The following is a 16,001-nucleotide window of genomic DNA, read 5'->3' as shown; positions in this document are numbered from 1 at the left end:
CGTGTTGCTCATTCACCCTGTTCTTCTCGTGCTGCAGAGAAACCCCTTTGACTACCTAAATGGTGAATATCAAGCCAAAAAGCTCTCCAAATGTGCCAGGGTAAGTGTGGGTGTGAAAGCAAGTCACACAGCTCCTTTTCCCCAGAGTAACCACAGCCCCGCGTCTGCTGGGCGGTGCCATGCACACACAGCCCAGGGCCAATGAGCGCCACCGTTCACTGAGACTGCAGTGAGCCAGGCACCGGGCTTGGCACCTCATCCCCACATCTGCTATGCCTGAGTCCCATGGTGGCCGTGCATCCATTTTATTGCCGTTTTAAAAATAGGACCCGGAAAGCTAAGTGCTTGTGCCACACAGCTAAGGGGGAGCCAGAACTCAACTGCACCCTGTCTCCACAGCTCTAGGGAACAAGGGCCTGTGCCCAGCCAGGCCTCCCATCTTTAACTTGGAAGCTTCCCCTGGGGTCAACCCCGTCTAGGTGCTGGCACAGTGATGGCAGCCCGGGGCTCCTGGGAGCACCAGGGGAGCCTTCTCTCAAAGGGAAGTGGTTGGGTGGCCTCAGGTCCCACTGATGCTCCTGAGGGTTGAGAGGCAGGGTCTCAAGTTGGCACTGGGGGTGCCACCTCCATTTTGTGGATTTGTCCCCTCACAGAATAAAGTCAACAGAGATCCTTCTTCCTATGTCAAGCTATCTGTAGGCAAGAAGACACACCTGAGCAAGGTAAGACAGCTTGGCGTGCAGCCGAGGACTAAGGAAATGGGCGGGTACCCCAACACTTCCGGGAGAGAAGCAAAAGGGAATTCGCTTACACTGAATGCCTAGTAGGTGCTGGCACACGATAGGCACTTTATATTACTCTGTCTTCAAAATAACCTCACAAGATAGTTTCACAGTTCAAGAATCTGGAGGCCAGAGATCAGTGACTCGCCTAAGGGCTAGAAAGCAGAAGAACTAGCGTTCAAGCTTAGGCATGGCTCTACGCCTATGTCCTTTCCCCCACCCCCAGCAGCAAAAGTCCCCCTGGAAGTGAGCTCTAATGCTGGTAGGATTTCAGCCCCTGTGAGATTTCCTGGCAAACTCTCCTTGCCTTTGAGTCTGACTGCCCTGCCCTAGTGCCTCCCACGAGCCGTAGCTTGTGCCATACCTGGGCGGACACAGAGAAGGCTCCCAATGGCACCAGGGGGCCAGAATGAGAGCAGAGGGTGCTGGTATCCTGCTCTGCCCAACTTGACCCTTCAGTGATCTCTCCCTCTCCTGTCCCCAGACCTGTCGCCACAGCAAGGACCCTGTGTGGAGCCAGGTGTTCTCCTTCTTTGTGCGCAACGTGGCCACTGAACAGCTGCATCTGAAGGTTTGCTTAAAGTTGGGCTCTTGGAACACAGCTAAGAGGCGTCTAAGCTAGGAGGGGTAGGGGGCTTGAGCAGGCTCCCCCGGCAGTAAAGTCAGGAGAGGATACTAAGGGCCCACATCTTCGTGAGCCTGGTGACCAAGGTCATTGGGTAGGAGGTTGTGGAAGGACAAACCCTCAAGTCCCTTGGTGCTCCCTGCCAGTCTCTCCAGTTATTACCTAGCACCCAGCGTGGCCTGGGTTGGAATCTACTCAGGACACTAATGATGATGTACTTCTTTAAAAAGAGATCTGTGGGCGAGAGATCTTCTTTACACCTGAGCAAACCAGAGGCTCAAACGATGACTTGTCCAAGATCTCATGACCAACAAGTAGTAGAACTGGGGTCTTTGGGGACCCTCAGACCTGTCTGGAAGTCCCATCATAGAGCAGCACAGCTCATCAGTCCCTAAAGCCCTGATGGTCCCAGGCATTTGACAGACTTGCCTCATACAGATCATGGTTGCCTCTACCCTGAGTCACTCTCTTGCCCTGACTGAAGGCAGGGACCAGGTGTGGTCCCATTTCCAGTTTTCAGGAAAGGACCAGAGGCCAAAGGAAACACAGAACATCCTTACTGAAGTGAACTCAGTCTTGGCGGGAGCCCAGAGAGCAGTCTGGTGAGGGTGGGACTTCGTTATCCTCTTGTTTTGTGACTGGCCCACTGCCCAGGTGCTTGATGATGACCGAGAATGTGCTCTAGGAGTGCTGGAGTTCCCCCTGTGCCAGATTCTCCCCTATGCAGACCTTACCCTCGAGCAGCGCTTCCAACTGGACCACTCAGGCCTGGACAGCCTTATCTCCATGAGGCTGGTGCTTCGGGTAAACCTCTCCCCCGTTCCCCCAGGGGAGGCAGGGGGTGGTCTGCCCAGCACTCAGTATCTGCACTGTGTGGGGAAGAAGCTAGGAGATGGATTCCTATTTTTTATCAATTTCAAGAATATTGTCAGCCATTTTCTCTTCAACTATTGCCTCTCCTAATCTTTTAATCCCTCCTTCTACAATTCCTTCTATTATGTTGGACCTTCTCATCATCTCCATGGCTTAACCTGATCTCACCTTCATATTTTCCATCTCTTTATCTCTTGGTGCTACATTCTAATTTCCTCAGACCTGTCTTCCAGACCACTAATTCTTTCTTTGGCTATGCCTAATCTGCTGTTTAACCTGTTCACAGTTTTTGTTTCAAAGGCTATTCTTCATCTTTCACTTTATCTTTTCCAAATCTACAATGTCTTTTCTTTGTTGTGTTTTATTATCTTCTCATGAGTCTATCCCATCTTTAATCATTTGAAAATACTTAAAATGTATGTTAAGTCTATTATCTGAAGATCTTGGTAGATAAATTTTGATGTCTGTTGTGTCTGCTGATGCTGTTTCATGGTGACTCATTTCTACATTTGGTAACTTGGGTTGCAGACATAGGTTCAGTGTTGCCTTTGTGACCTGGATTGAGGTTGTTCACTTCCAAGGAAGTTCTGCTTTGGCTGCAACCAAGCACCTCAGGAACATTACACACCTGAGTCCACTTTTATGTTAATTTTCAAACTTTGGGTTTCAAAACCACACGGTAGTATAAATATGAACCCAAAATTTATAGGAGACAGGCTATAAGGTGCCATATTCTCATGAAAGACTTTATTTCCCCCAACCAGAGTACAGGCTGAGATAGATATATTTCTTGTCGTCAGTCTTTGCTGGTGGGTGAAATGTTTATTTATCCTAGACTACTTTTTCACTAAAGATATCCCACCTTCATGGGTCCTACTCTGACCCTAGGTCTCTTCTCCAAACCCCTTGGATTCCATGGTTGATAAATGACCCTGGGAAAGTTAACCTTTATTTTTCAGTTTTCTCTCTCTCTCTCTCTTTTTTAACCTAGGGATTTTCCTTACTTTCTTGTGAGTTTGGCTATGCATTTAGAAGTATGTTTGTTTCATTTTTATTGGGCATTCCTAACAGGAGGTTTTTCAGAATATTTTGATCGCCTTATTGCTGGAAATGGAAGTTCCTAGGAAGAGTCTTAATGACTGATGGGAAAAGGGGAAGGAGAGACACAATGGCTGAGGTTTGAAACTTTGGTGCTACAAGCACAGGGGTGTGTCTGGATAGGAAACACATTTTAGGGAAAGCAATGGTAAATAAGGTGACAGCTAGAAATGACCATGTCCAGAAGGCAGCTGGTGATCTATATGAAGGTTAAGGTGAGGGAGTCCTCTGTACCGAGGGGAAGTGCATGCTGTGAGAATTGGCCAGGTCTCCAGCATCCAGTACCAGTGGATAGAAAAAAGGGGATCAGAACTGAGTCTTCATGAAGACTGGTGAGGCAGGAGAAAGGGAAAAGACAGAAGGTCTGGTCAGAGTGAGTCAGAGGCAGAGAGGTTAAGGAAGATATGGTCTAGGGGTAAAAAAATATGGTCTGGGGGTAAAAATCCATTGGACTGGGGAGTCAGAAAGGAACTGAGTTTTGAGAAAACTGTTCCTTCCAGGAAAGAGAAGGAACCATTTCCCAGAGGTAGGTGAGAGCAGAGGGGGAGAGAGTGGTACTGGTGTGCCCAGCCCATAAACCACCCTGTCATCTGCTTACAGTTCCTGCGCTTGGAAGAACGAGAGCTGGGAAGCCCATACACAGGACCTGAAGCCCTAAAGAAAGGCCCTCTGCTCATTAAGAAGGTTGCCACCAACCAGGGCTCCAGAGCCCCACCGCGAGGAGAGGGCCCTGCAGATTTGCCATGCCCTCCAGACCCTGCTTCTGATATCAAGCAAGCCTCCAAAAGTACCACAGCCACCACCAGTGCCACCATTGCTGCCACCAAGCCCTCACTTCAACAGATGGGCCCAGAGCCCAAAGGCAAGGACAGAGCCAGAGGGTTCTGTGCATCCAAGGGGGAGAAGACGAGTGTGTCTACCATCTTCCTGGCTGTCCCAGGCCCCCACTCTCCAGGGCCCATCAAGTCACCCAGAGCCATGAAATGCCCTTCCTCCCTATTCGCACAGCCGCCCAAGAGGCTGGCTCCCAGCATGTCCTCGCTCAACTCCCTGGCCTCTTCCTGCTTTGACCTGACAGATGTCAGCCTCAACACTGAGTACGCACCTCTCTGCTTAATCTTTTCTAAAATGACCTGCATGAAAAATACCTCCCTGGATGGAAAAGTAGATATGAACTTACTTTTCTGTGCAAGTTCTGGTTTTTCACAAAATGGCTTCATAAGAGGCAGCATGGTGAGATAGAAAGAACACAGGCTGGGGGGAGAGAAAGCACGTGTGCACGTGCCAAAAAGTCTCATGTGGCTCTAGCTACACACCAACTATAAAATAGATGTTGGACTTCAGTTGTTAAGGTTCCTTAAAACAGAAGCATACCCTGAATTCTAAAGAGTTATTTATACTGGGATGATATGGAAAGCTTAGAATGTGGAATTATATAAGCAGCGGCTGCCATTTATTAAATGTTGACTCTGGGCTTAGCATGTTATTTAATTTGATCTTCACAATAACCCTACAAGATAGAACTTACTATCATAAAGGTCGAACAACTCACCCAAGGTTCCACAAGAAATCATAGTATAAAGGCAGATTCTGCTCCAGGGTTCTTCCTACTGTGCCATGCTTTTCCTACTGTGAAATAGGATAATTTTACATGAATGCTGGATAGAACTGACTTCCAACTAAAAGGAACCTTACTGAGAATTATTTTATTAACTTACATACTTCTTGGGGGTGCGGGGAGAGGTCAGCACTTGTAATGGCAAGAGAAATGACAAAGCCTTTCTTTACAGAGACGGAGATCTCAGGCATCAGGGGCTGGGTGAGATTCAGCTCACGGTGCGCTATGTGTGTCTGCAGCACTGTCTCAGCGTGCTAATCAACGGCTGCAGGTAAAGGGATGCTAGGGCCAGGTGAGAGCATCAGGTGACCAAAATCAGAGTGGGGGCACTTGGAGCAGTGGCAGGGGCAGGCAGCCCCAAGGCAGACAAGGTAGACATTTGGAAGGAATGAGGTCTGAAGGCCTGCATGCTGTGCATGCTGTAACAGATCCTCAGTGGTGCTGACGGGCTCCAGAGCCAAGGGCTTTGCTCAGACACAACCACTGCAACCACTGCAAAATTGTCTGGGGTGGTTTGGAGCCAGGACATTTTCTCAAGTGAGAATCTTCAACTTCCTTTAGATGGAATGGTACTTGGCTCTACACCCAACTTTACAAAATGCATGTTTACGAAACCATGCACCTGATATCCTCTGAATTCTGCAGACTTTTGCTTTTTTTGGTCTAGACTGCAGGGCATTTTTATCCTCAAGGCCATCTAAAGCTGTATGGATAGTACAGCTTTCTCTAAATGAGTATTTTCAGTATTTCAAAACCAGAGGCCTTTTTTCTTTAATGTCTTTGAAACCAAATCAGAAACCTGATGCCCTGTACCAGCAGTGGAGCTGATCCCTACGTCCGTGTCTACTTGTTGCCAGAAAGGAGGTGGGCAAGTCGTAAGAAGACCTCAGTGAAGCGGAAGACCCTGGATCCCCTGTTTGATGAGATGTAAGTGGCCCAGGTGGCCTACCTAGAGTGCCTCAGCTGCTCGAGTATTTGCTGAGGACCTCCCGTGTACCCGGCAGCTGCCAGATTCTGGGAAGGGCTGGGGTTGAACAGGACTACACAGTCTATGCTTTCATAAAGCTTCTATACTTTAGTGAGAGAAAAGGACTGCCAGGGAAGTTTAGCAAAACAGCTACCCACTTTTCTTGTCCATAGAGACTAAAGTGCTCCTGATTATGAAATGTTCCATACTCTTTCTCTTTAAATGAAGCCTCTTTGGCAGTAAAAGGATTTGAATCTGGTCAAATATATTTTCTTTCGATCAAAAATAAACGTGCCTTGAACCTAAGGACCTAAAATTTCCTCCAAAGCTCCAGGCTCTTTGGCCTGTCTTCCCACCCGCAACAAAGCACAGGTGGCAGGTAGAACAGATACCCTCCCCTCGCGTGTCCACCCATGTCCTTGGGGACAAACCAGTAGACAGAGTCTAATCACGTTTCTTGCTTTTGATGGGTCTGTGGTGGCAAGTCTTAACCTTAATATTCTAATTCTTGATTTCAAGTTGATCACAAGGTATGGAAGTCAGAATCTCATCATTGCTTCCTTTTGCTGTGGGATCCTAAGAGAAGACATTGCTAGCCAGCCTAGGAAGATACATCTAATAATGTTGGTTTCCTCTTATCTTGGTCAATAACTACTCATTTTAAAAAGAGTTGTACTGAGTCCTTTATGGGCCATGTCTAACGACTAATATATTCCTTCAAAAGCTACCTTTTGAGTTCACCGATACCATGAAAGAGTGGGGGAGAGAGAATATATTCATTCAGTATTTATTGAACACTCTACATACCAGGCACCATCCTATATTCTACAGCCACATAGGTGAAAGATGTTGCCTTCAGAGAGCTCTGACACAATTATAAAAGGATGTCAAAATTGTTATGTGGGAACACAGGAGATTGACTTTTGTGACAAACCTAATCTGTTAGTAATTCTCTCTCAAAATTGTAACAGCAAGATATGCCTGGATTATCTACGAGGCAGACTTGGCAACCTCCATCTTAAACGTAAACCTAGAAGTAAGGAGTTCAGAGGTCTCTTGTTGAGTACATGATTCATACCATATACATTATAATTAAAATCTCTAAAGTTAACGACAAGGAGAGAATCTTAAAAACAGCAAAAGAAAAACAAGTAGTTACATTACAGGGAGCCCCGCTATAAGACCATCAGCAGAAACTTTGCAGGCCAGAATGGAGTGGCACAATAGTCAAAGTGCTCAAAGGAAAACACTTCCAACCAAAAATACTCTACCAGGGAAAGTTATCATTCAGAATTGAAGGAGAGTTTTCCAGACAAGCAAAAGCTAAAGGAGTTCACCATCACTAAACCAGCTTACAAGAGATTTCTTTAAGCTTCTGTTGTTGTTGAGCACAGGCTCTAGGTGTGCGGGCTTAGTAATTGTGGCGCACGGGCTTTTAGTTGCTCTGCGGCATGTGGGATCTTCCCGGACCAGGGCTCAAACCTGTGTCCCCTGCATTGGCAGGTGGATTCTTAACCACTGCGCCACCAGGGAAGCCCCTAAAATGCATTCACACTTAAGTCACCAACTTAAAATAGACTGTTGGAAGTTGTCATATGTAAGCATAATGGTAAGCACAAAGCAAAAACCTATAGTAGGTACACAAATGATAAAGAAAAAGGAATCTAAGCATACCACTAAAGTCATCAAACCACAAAGGGAGCAAGCAAGAGAAGAAAAAAGGAACAGAGAGGATCTACAAAACAGCCAGTAAAAAATTAATAAAATAGCAATAAGTACATACCTGTCAATAATTACTTTAAATGTAAATGGACTAATTCTCCAATCAAAAGAGAGTGGCTAAGTGGATTAAAAAAAAAAAAAAACAAGACCCATCTACATGCTGCCTACAAGAGACTCACTTCAGATTGAAAGATGCACACAGACAGAAAGGGAAGGATGGAAAAAGATATTCCACGCAAATAAAAACTGAAAGAAAGCCAGGGTGTTGCTATACTTATATTAGATAAAACAGACTTTAAAACAAAGACTGTAATAAAAGACAAGGGCATTACATAATGATAAAGGGGTCAATCCAACAAGAGGATATAGTATTTGTAAATATTTACGTACCCAACATAAGAGCACCTAAATACATAAAGCAAATATTCACAGACCTAAAGGGAGACATAAACACAATAAAATAATAATAGTAGGGTACTTTAATACCCTACTTTCATCAAAGGATAGATCATCCAGACAAATTCAATAAGGAAGCATTAGCTGTATATGACATGTTAGACCAGATGAACTTAACAGATATACAAAGAACAGTCCATCCCAAAGCAGCAGAATACACATTCTTCTCAAGTGCACATAGAACATTCTCCAGGATAGATCATATACTAGGCTGCCACAAACAAGTCTTAATAAATTTAAGAAGATTGAAATCATATCAAGAAGTCAAGAGAAATCAAAAAATACCTTCAGACAAAGAAAATGGAAATGTAACATAACAAAATTTATGGGATGCAGCAAAAGCAGTTCTAAGAAGGAATTTCATAGCAATAAATGCATATATCATAAACAAGAAAAGTAAGTAAGAAATAAGAAAAATCTCAAATAAACAACCTAACTTTACGCCTCAAGGAATAAGAAAAAGAAGAATAAAGTCCAAAGTCAGCAGAAGGAAGGAAATAAAGTTCAGAATGGAAATAGAAACTAAAAAGACAATAGAAAAAAAAAATCAATGAAACTTAGAGCTGGTTCTTTGAAAAGATAAACAAAATTGATAAACCTTTAGCTAGACTCACCAAGAAAAAAAGAGGACATAAAAGAGGAAAGAGGAACTGTAAAACTGATACCACAGAAATACAAAGGATAAGAGACTACTATGAATAGTTATATGCCAACAAATTAGACAACCTAGAAGAAAAGGATAAATTCCTAGAAAGATACAACCTACCAAGACTGAATAATGAAGAAACAGAAAATCTGAACAGACTGATTACTAGTAAGAAGTTTGAATCAATAATCAAAAATCTCCCAACAAACAGGTCCAGGACCACATGGCTTCACTAGTGAATTCTACCAAATATTCAAAGAAGAATTAACACCAGCCGTCCCCAGACTCTTCCAAAATATAGAAAAGGGAACAGTTGCAAAACTCATTTTACAAGACAAGCACTACCCTCAGACAAGGATGCCCACTCTTACCAGGTTTAAACATAGTATTGGAAGTCCTAGCCACAGCAATCAGACAAGGAAAAAAAAAAAGGAATCCAAAGAGAGAAGTAAAACTGTCACTGTTTAAAGATGACATGATGCTTTATAAAGAAAATGCTAAAGATGTCACCAAAAACCTATTAGAACTAATAAATGAATTCAGTAACATTGCAGGATACAAAATTAATATACAGAAATCTGTTGCATTTCTATACACTAACAACAAACTATCTGAGAAATTAAGAAAATCCATTTATAATTGCATCAAAAATAAAATATCTAGGAGTAAATCTAACTGAGGAGGTAAGAGACCTGTACTCTGAAAACTATAAGACGCTGATGAAAGAAATCAAAGACGACACAAACAGATGGAAAGGTATATCATGCTCATGAATTGGAAGAATTAATAATGTTAAACATTATTATTTCTGAGCTGTCTATTCGGTCCCATTGATCTGTCTCTTTTTATGCCAGAACCATACTGTTTTGATTATTATAACTCTGTAATATAGTTTGATGCCTAGAGGCATCAGGGAGCATGATGCCTCCAGCTTTGTTCATCTTTCTCAAGACTACTTTGGCTCTTTGGTGGTGCCATGCAAATTTTAGGACTGTTTGTTCTATTTCTGTGACAAATGCCATTGGAATTTTGATTGCATTGAATCTGTAGATTGCTTTTGTCCACACATGTATAGCTGATTAACTTATGGCAAAGGAGCCAAGAATGTATAATGGGGGAAAGCACAGTCTCTTCAATAAGTGGTGTTAGGAAAATTGGACAGCCACATGCAACAGAATAAAATTCAACCACTATCTTATACTAGACACAAAAATTAACTCAAAATGGACTAAAGACTTGAAAGTAAGAGCTGAAACTCTGAAACTCTTAGAAGTGAACATAGGTGGGTTAAGCTCATTGACATCAGTCTTGGCAATGGTTTTTTGGATTTGACACCAAAACCAAAGACGACTAAAGCAAAAATAAACAAGTGAGACTACATTAAACTAAAAGTCTTCTGAACAGCAAAGGAAACCATCAACAAAATGAAAAGACAACCTACCGAATGGAAGAACATACTTTCAGATAATATATTGGAAAAGTAGTTAATATCCAAAATCTATAAAGAACTCATAGAACTCAATAGCAAAAAAATCAAACAATCTGATTAAAAAATGGGCAGAGGCTCTGAATAGACATTGTTCCAAAGAAGACATACAATTGGTCAGTAGGTATATGAAAAGATGCTCAACATCATTAATCATCAGGGAAATGCAAATCAAAACCACAATGAAATATCACCTCACACCTGTCAGAATGGCTATTATCAAAAAGAAATAACAAGTGTTGGTGAAGATGTGGAGAAAAGGGAACCCTTGGGCACAGCTGGTGGGAACGTAAATTGGGGAAGCTGCTATGGAAAACAGCATGGACGTTCCTCAAAAAATCAAAAATAGAACTACCATACAATGCAGCAATTCCATTTCTGGGTATTTATCCAAATAAAACAACACTAATTCAAAATGATATATGTACCCCCATGTTCACTGTGGCATTATTTACAATAGCCAAGACATGGAAACAACCAAATGTCCACTGATGGATTTTTTAAAATGTGGTGTGTGTGTGTGTGTGTGTGTATATATATATATATACATATATACACACACACACACACCATAGAATATTATTTAGTCGTGAAAAAGAATGAAATCTTGCCATTTGAAACAACATGGATAGACCTTGAGGGCATTATGCTAAGTTAAATAAGGCAGAAAAAGATAATTACTTATGATCTCACTTATATGTGGAATCTAAAAATGCCAAAAACCAACCAAACAACAAAACCCAAGCTTATGGATATAGAGAACATATTGGTGGTTGCCAGAGTTGGCGGTTGGGGTGTGTGTAAAACAGATGACTGGTCAAAAGATACAAATTTCCAGTTATAAAATGAATATTCATGGAGTTATAATGTACAGCATGGTGACTATAGTTAATAATACTGTATTACATACTTGAAAGCAGCTAGGAGAGTGGATCTTGAAAGTTCTCATCACAAGAAAAAAATGTTTTTGTAACTATGTATGGCGATAGATGTTAATTAGACTGATCATTTCACAACATATCCAAATCACATTATGGTAAACATGAAACCAATGATGCTATGTCACTTATACCTCAATTTAAAAAATTAAAAGATATTATGGGATTATATTGAATCATGTGTGTCAAACTTTTCAAAAGTGTAAAGCACTATAGAATTTAAAGAATCTTTCACTCAATTAAAAAAATTGGAAGATTTTTTTTTTTTTAAACCAGAAATGTAAGGAGTCCAGAGGCATCTTATGAGTACACAACAAAGCTTGTATACTAAGATTCCTCTGCCTTACTCCACAGGCGTAAGTGGGAAAAGACCACTGTTTTCCATGCAATTCCAGCAAACCTAATTATTCAGCATCCTAGCCCTTAGCTGGCACTGTTCAGAGAGAGAAGGGGCAGCCGAAAGAGTGACAACCAGAGTAGAGTCAGAGAAGGAAAGAAGCAAACCCCAAAGCACAATAGTTCAAGGAACTTCTCAGAGAAGCAAACAGCCTCTTGACACTTCCAGGGTTTGTGAATATAACACAGGACAGTGATTATCTATAATAATGATGCACTGAGTATCTGCTGTAAGCCAGTACTGTTCTAGATGCTCTTCTCTATAGTCTATATCTTCTGTTTTAAAGGTAGGCAAATGGATGAAACACTTGAGATTTTCAGTGAAAATGATTAAAATATATAAATCACATTTCCTGACTTTTTGCTCCTTAAAGATTTGAATTTTTTGTTCCCTTGGATGAAGTAAAGAAGAGGTCACTAGACATCGCAGTGAAAAACAGTAGGCCACTTGGCTCACACAGAAGGAAGGAGCTAGGAAAAGTAAGTACAAAAGGGACTTTTGTCATTCTTTCCCTCCTGGTGGCTAACTGGAGTTCACTGGTGGAACACACCCTTGCAGAAATTCTGATGGGATCATCTGGCTATTACCAGAACTGACTTCAAGGAAGGTATAGCCTCATTGGGAGGCTTTTTGTTTTGTGTCTTTTTAAAAAATACTCTTGAAACTGAAGTATGTAAGTTAATATAATAAACCCTATTTTAACAAACTTGAATATCCAAGTTCATCGCTACACAAGTATTTGAACTTCTACTATGGTATTAAGTATTGTTTTGATAAATACAGCATTGTGTGAAGCTTGGATCTCGATCTCATTATGTCAAGATTTTTGTGGTGAATGGGATTTTACTTAAAGTTAGAAATAAAGGAAATATAATCCTCAGGAAGATGCCAAGGAGAGACAAAAAAGAATATTTGTACACTCTGTAGTTGTTGTGTTTTAATAAACACCTCTTATACTCATTTTTAAAAGCCCACTTCTGTGAAGTAGGTGATGATATCCCCATTTTTACTACTGAGGAAACTACGGTGTCTTGCTTAAAATTCTGGATCAGTTCATGAGTAAAGGCAAGCTGTTCTAAAACATTCATAAATAAATTCCTGAGGTACAACTGCAAACAGCAATTCACCTCCTCCCAGGACACTGAGGTCAGTGTCAGTACTGTCCTTCTGGAGAGGTTCTGTATTGAAATCCAAAGGAAAAAGAGCTCCTGCTCAGAACTCAAGGAGGCCCTTTTTATGATCAATTTCATTTATCCCAATATGTTTCCATTTAATGCAGTTTTGGGGAAGGGAACTGATTATTTGTGTTTGTTTAGGTACTGATTGACTTATCAAAAGAAGATCTGAATAAGGGCTTCTCACAGTGGTAAGTGAGCCCTTTCATTTGATCAAATTAAATTTGCTACTCAAGACATTGTCTCAGACAGTTGCCCATATTCTCTCTCCAAAGTTCTTCCCTTTTCAGTACATATCAGCTCCTTTGTTTATAAAGGAGACATTATCACCTTAAGGCTTTACTGCCTACAGATTTCACTTACCTAAAGGACCTCTGTAAGCTCTAGTCTTAACCCTGGCCAGCCAACTTACAGAGATGAGTTCTGCTGGTCCCACAGAGGCCCAGGTAGGGTAGATTAGGCCACCTGTCCTGATGTTGCCACAGCACACTCTCAATACTAACACAAGTCCAAACTCAACTATCTTACAGGTATGAGCTGACTCCCGATGGCCAGCCCAGAAGTTGATGATGAACAACATCTTTATTTTTTAAATGTGTACACATGTATATTTTGTAACTTAAATCAGAACAGCCGTTTGAAAAAAATACATACATATACATACACACACACACACACACACACATTCTTGTGTGCAGTATAACTGCATGACTGGATAGTATTAGGAAGAGGTAAACACATGTAAAAGCAAGAACTACTCTTTCTTGATTGGATTTGTTTAAATCCATAAACAAGCAGCGTATTTGTGCCTAACAAATTATCAGAACCTCAGTGGTGAATTTTCACTGACATAGGACTCGTGTGAATGTATGCACCAAAAGGGTCCTGTCTCAGACACAGAGGGTGAGGGAGGTCTGTTTGTGAAGCAGCTATCAGTATTCCTGGGCAGTGACTGACCAAGGGAGGAGGCTTCTTTTATGGCACTAAAAAGTGATCCACCAAAAAGTGCCAAGAGCTAACTCTATCTAAGCCCTGCTGGCTGCCACCTCTGGTACTTCTCTGCCTGGAGGTTCGTTCATGTATCTGATTTGGAACTAAAATGTACTTTCCTGATGGCAACAATGTTAGTGATAGTACTCCAGTGTGGGATGGCCTGGGACCAAACTCTAGCATTTGGCATTATTTCCATAGGAAAATGCAAGAAGAGTTTCAAACCCAGGTCTACGTCTGCACTCCCATAGAGCACTGGAGGCTGCTGCCGAGTGTCAGTGCCAGAGAACAAGGGGCTTTCTGTATCTCTCTCAGATAGGTTTGGGAATTCTGCTCCACTCTTCTAAGAGAGGGCTGGTTCACCTAAACAACATGTTAAAAGCAAAATATGTAAATTGTATATTTAAACAAGTGCCTCTTCTGCATTTCAGACTTTATAAAACCACATATTCTTGTCCTTTCTCACGCTCCTAGAGCTGTTGTCGAGTCACATCCTCTTCACTTATCTACACAGGCAGTACCCCCTGCCATCAGTTTCCTCTCCCTACCACTGCCTTCACTGCCACTTTTCTGAAGAATGGTAACATCTTAAAGTTTTTGTCATTTTACTCTCACTTATAAATTATTATTTCCTGCTTCCTACAAAATTCAAGCCCACTCCTTGTGTTTCAGACCTAACATAATCAGGTCTCCAGTTTTCTGCTACCTTATTCATGTGCAGATGCTCTGTTCCAGAACAGTCCACATATATCCTGTCTACTAATCCTACTTACCTCTTAGAGGCCTATGTCAAACCCACCTCCTCCATATAGCCATCCCACACTGACAGGGCCTCTCCCCCCCCACCTAGGGCAGCGGTCCCCAACTTTTTTGGCACCAGGGACCGGTTTCGTAGAAGATAATTTTTCCACAGACTGGGACGGGGAAGGGAATGGTTTGGGGATGATTCAAGCACATTATATTTATTGTGCACTTTATTTCTATTATTATTACACTGTAATATATAATGAAATAATTATACAACTCACCATAATGCAGAATCAGTGGGGCCCTGAGCTTGTTTTCACTTGCCACTCACTGATAGGGTTTTTTGTTGTTGTTGTTGCAAATGTCAGGTTTATTGTACTCATATTTCTAAATGGATGTTTTTAGACCTTGACCAAAATAGAAAGGGCTGGTTTACATTTAATGCTCCACTTTAAAAAGAAATAGTTAGCAGAAGCACAAATCAGATTGCAGTGGGGTGGAGAATACACCATAGCTTTACAAAAATAAGAGAGACTACTCTTATCCTGGCCAAGTATTTAAAAACTCAGTCATTGGTTAGCAGCAGTCCTTAACATTTTTATACCCTCCTCATTATAATTTCCTCACGTTGTAGAAGCTAAGGGTCACTCTGAAGATATTTTTCACAACAGGCAATTCACAGAAGAGAAATCTGAATGCAGGCTACACATGAAAAGATGCCTTGACTGCACTAAGTAATCAGAGAAATGTACATCTAAACAATAGTGAATTACCATTTTATACCCAACTGATAGGGTTTTGATATGAGTCTGAAAGCAACTGATTTATTATGGTCTCTGTGCAGTCAAACCTCTCTCTAATGATACTCTGTATTTGCAGCCGCTCCCCAGCACTAGCATCACCGCCTCAGCTCCACTCAGATCATCAGGCATTAGATTTTCATAAGGAGCACGCAACCCACATCCCTCGCATGTGCAGTTCACTGTAGGGTTCGCGCTCCTATGAGAATCTAATGCTGCCGCTGATCTGACAGGAGGCGGAGCTCATGTGGTAATGCGAGCGATGGGGAGCAGCTGTAAATACAGATGAAGCTTCGCTCGCTCACCTGCCGCTTACCTCCTGCTGTGCAGCCCAGTTTCTCACATGCCACGGACCAGTATCAGTCCGTGGCCCGGGGGTTGGGGACCCCTGATCTAGGGCATCTACTATCAACACTGTACATTTTTCATTTTAGCAAATCCCTGCCATGTAACATTTAATTTTTAAAAATGTTTATTAAATATCTACTAAGGTCATATGCTAATCAACTACCTGTACTGTGATTGGTATTTAATGTTTCTGTTTACTCTCCAATTGACCTAGAAGCTACTTGAATTGATTTTCGCCCCCATCATCCAAGGCTATGCTAAGTACATGGCCGACGTGTAATAAAATTTGTTTTTGCTGTTTTGAGTGACAAATTCTCATAATAAAATGGGACA

General features: G+C 41.9%; 1 protein-coding gene across 1 annotated transcript in view; it reads left to right on the top strand.

The window, feature by feature from the left end:
- Positions 1-13,356, top strand: part of ESYT3 (extended synaptotagmin 3) — a 54,336-nt gene extending 40,980 nt beyond the window's left edge. Inside the window, exons 14-23 of the mRNA XM_029215313.1 lie at positions 38-100; positions 654-722; positions 1,267-1,353; positions 2,062-2,211; positions 3,979-4,475; positions 5,169-5,267; positions 5,792-5,923; positions 11,982-12,087; positions 12,925-12,974; positions 13,314-13,356. Of these exons, the coding sequence (XP_029071146.1) occupies positions 38-100; positions 654-722; positions 1,267-1,353; positions 2,062-2,211; positions 3,979-4,475; positions 5,169-5,267; positions 5,792-5,923; positions 11,982-12,087; positions 12,925-12,974; positions 13,314-13,350 (1,290 nt within the window). The 3' untranslated portion in view covers positions 13,351-13,356. The remainder of the gene's footprint in view (positions 1-37; positions 101-653; positions 723-1,266; positions 1,354-2,061; positions 2,212-3,978; positions 4,476-5,168; positions 5,268-5,791; positions 5,924-11,981; positions 12,088-12,924; positions 12,975-13,313) is intronic.
- Positions 13,357-16,001: the final 2,645 nt, after the last annotated feature.

This window comes from Monodon monoceros, unplaced genomic scaffold (assembly GCF_005190385.1).
Source record: "Monodon monoceros isolate NGI ecotype Baffin Bay Population unplaced genomic scaffold, NGI_Narwhal_1 Super_Scaffold_11, whole genome shotgun sequence".
NCBI classification, from domain to species: Eukaryota; Metazoa; Chordata; class Mammalia; order Artiodactyla; family Monodontidae; genus Monodon; species Monodon monoceros.
Note: the sequence above shows the minus strand (reverse complement) of the source record. Positions and strands in the feature narration are given on the sequence as shown.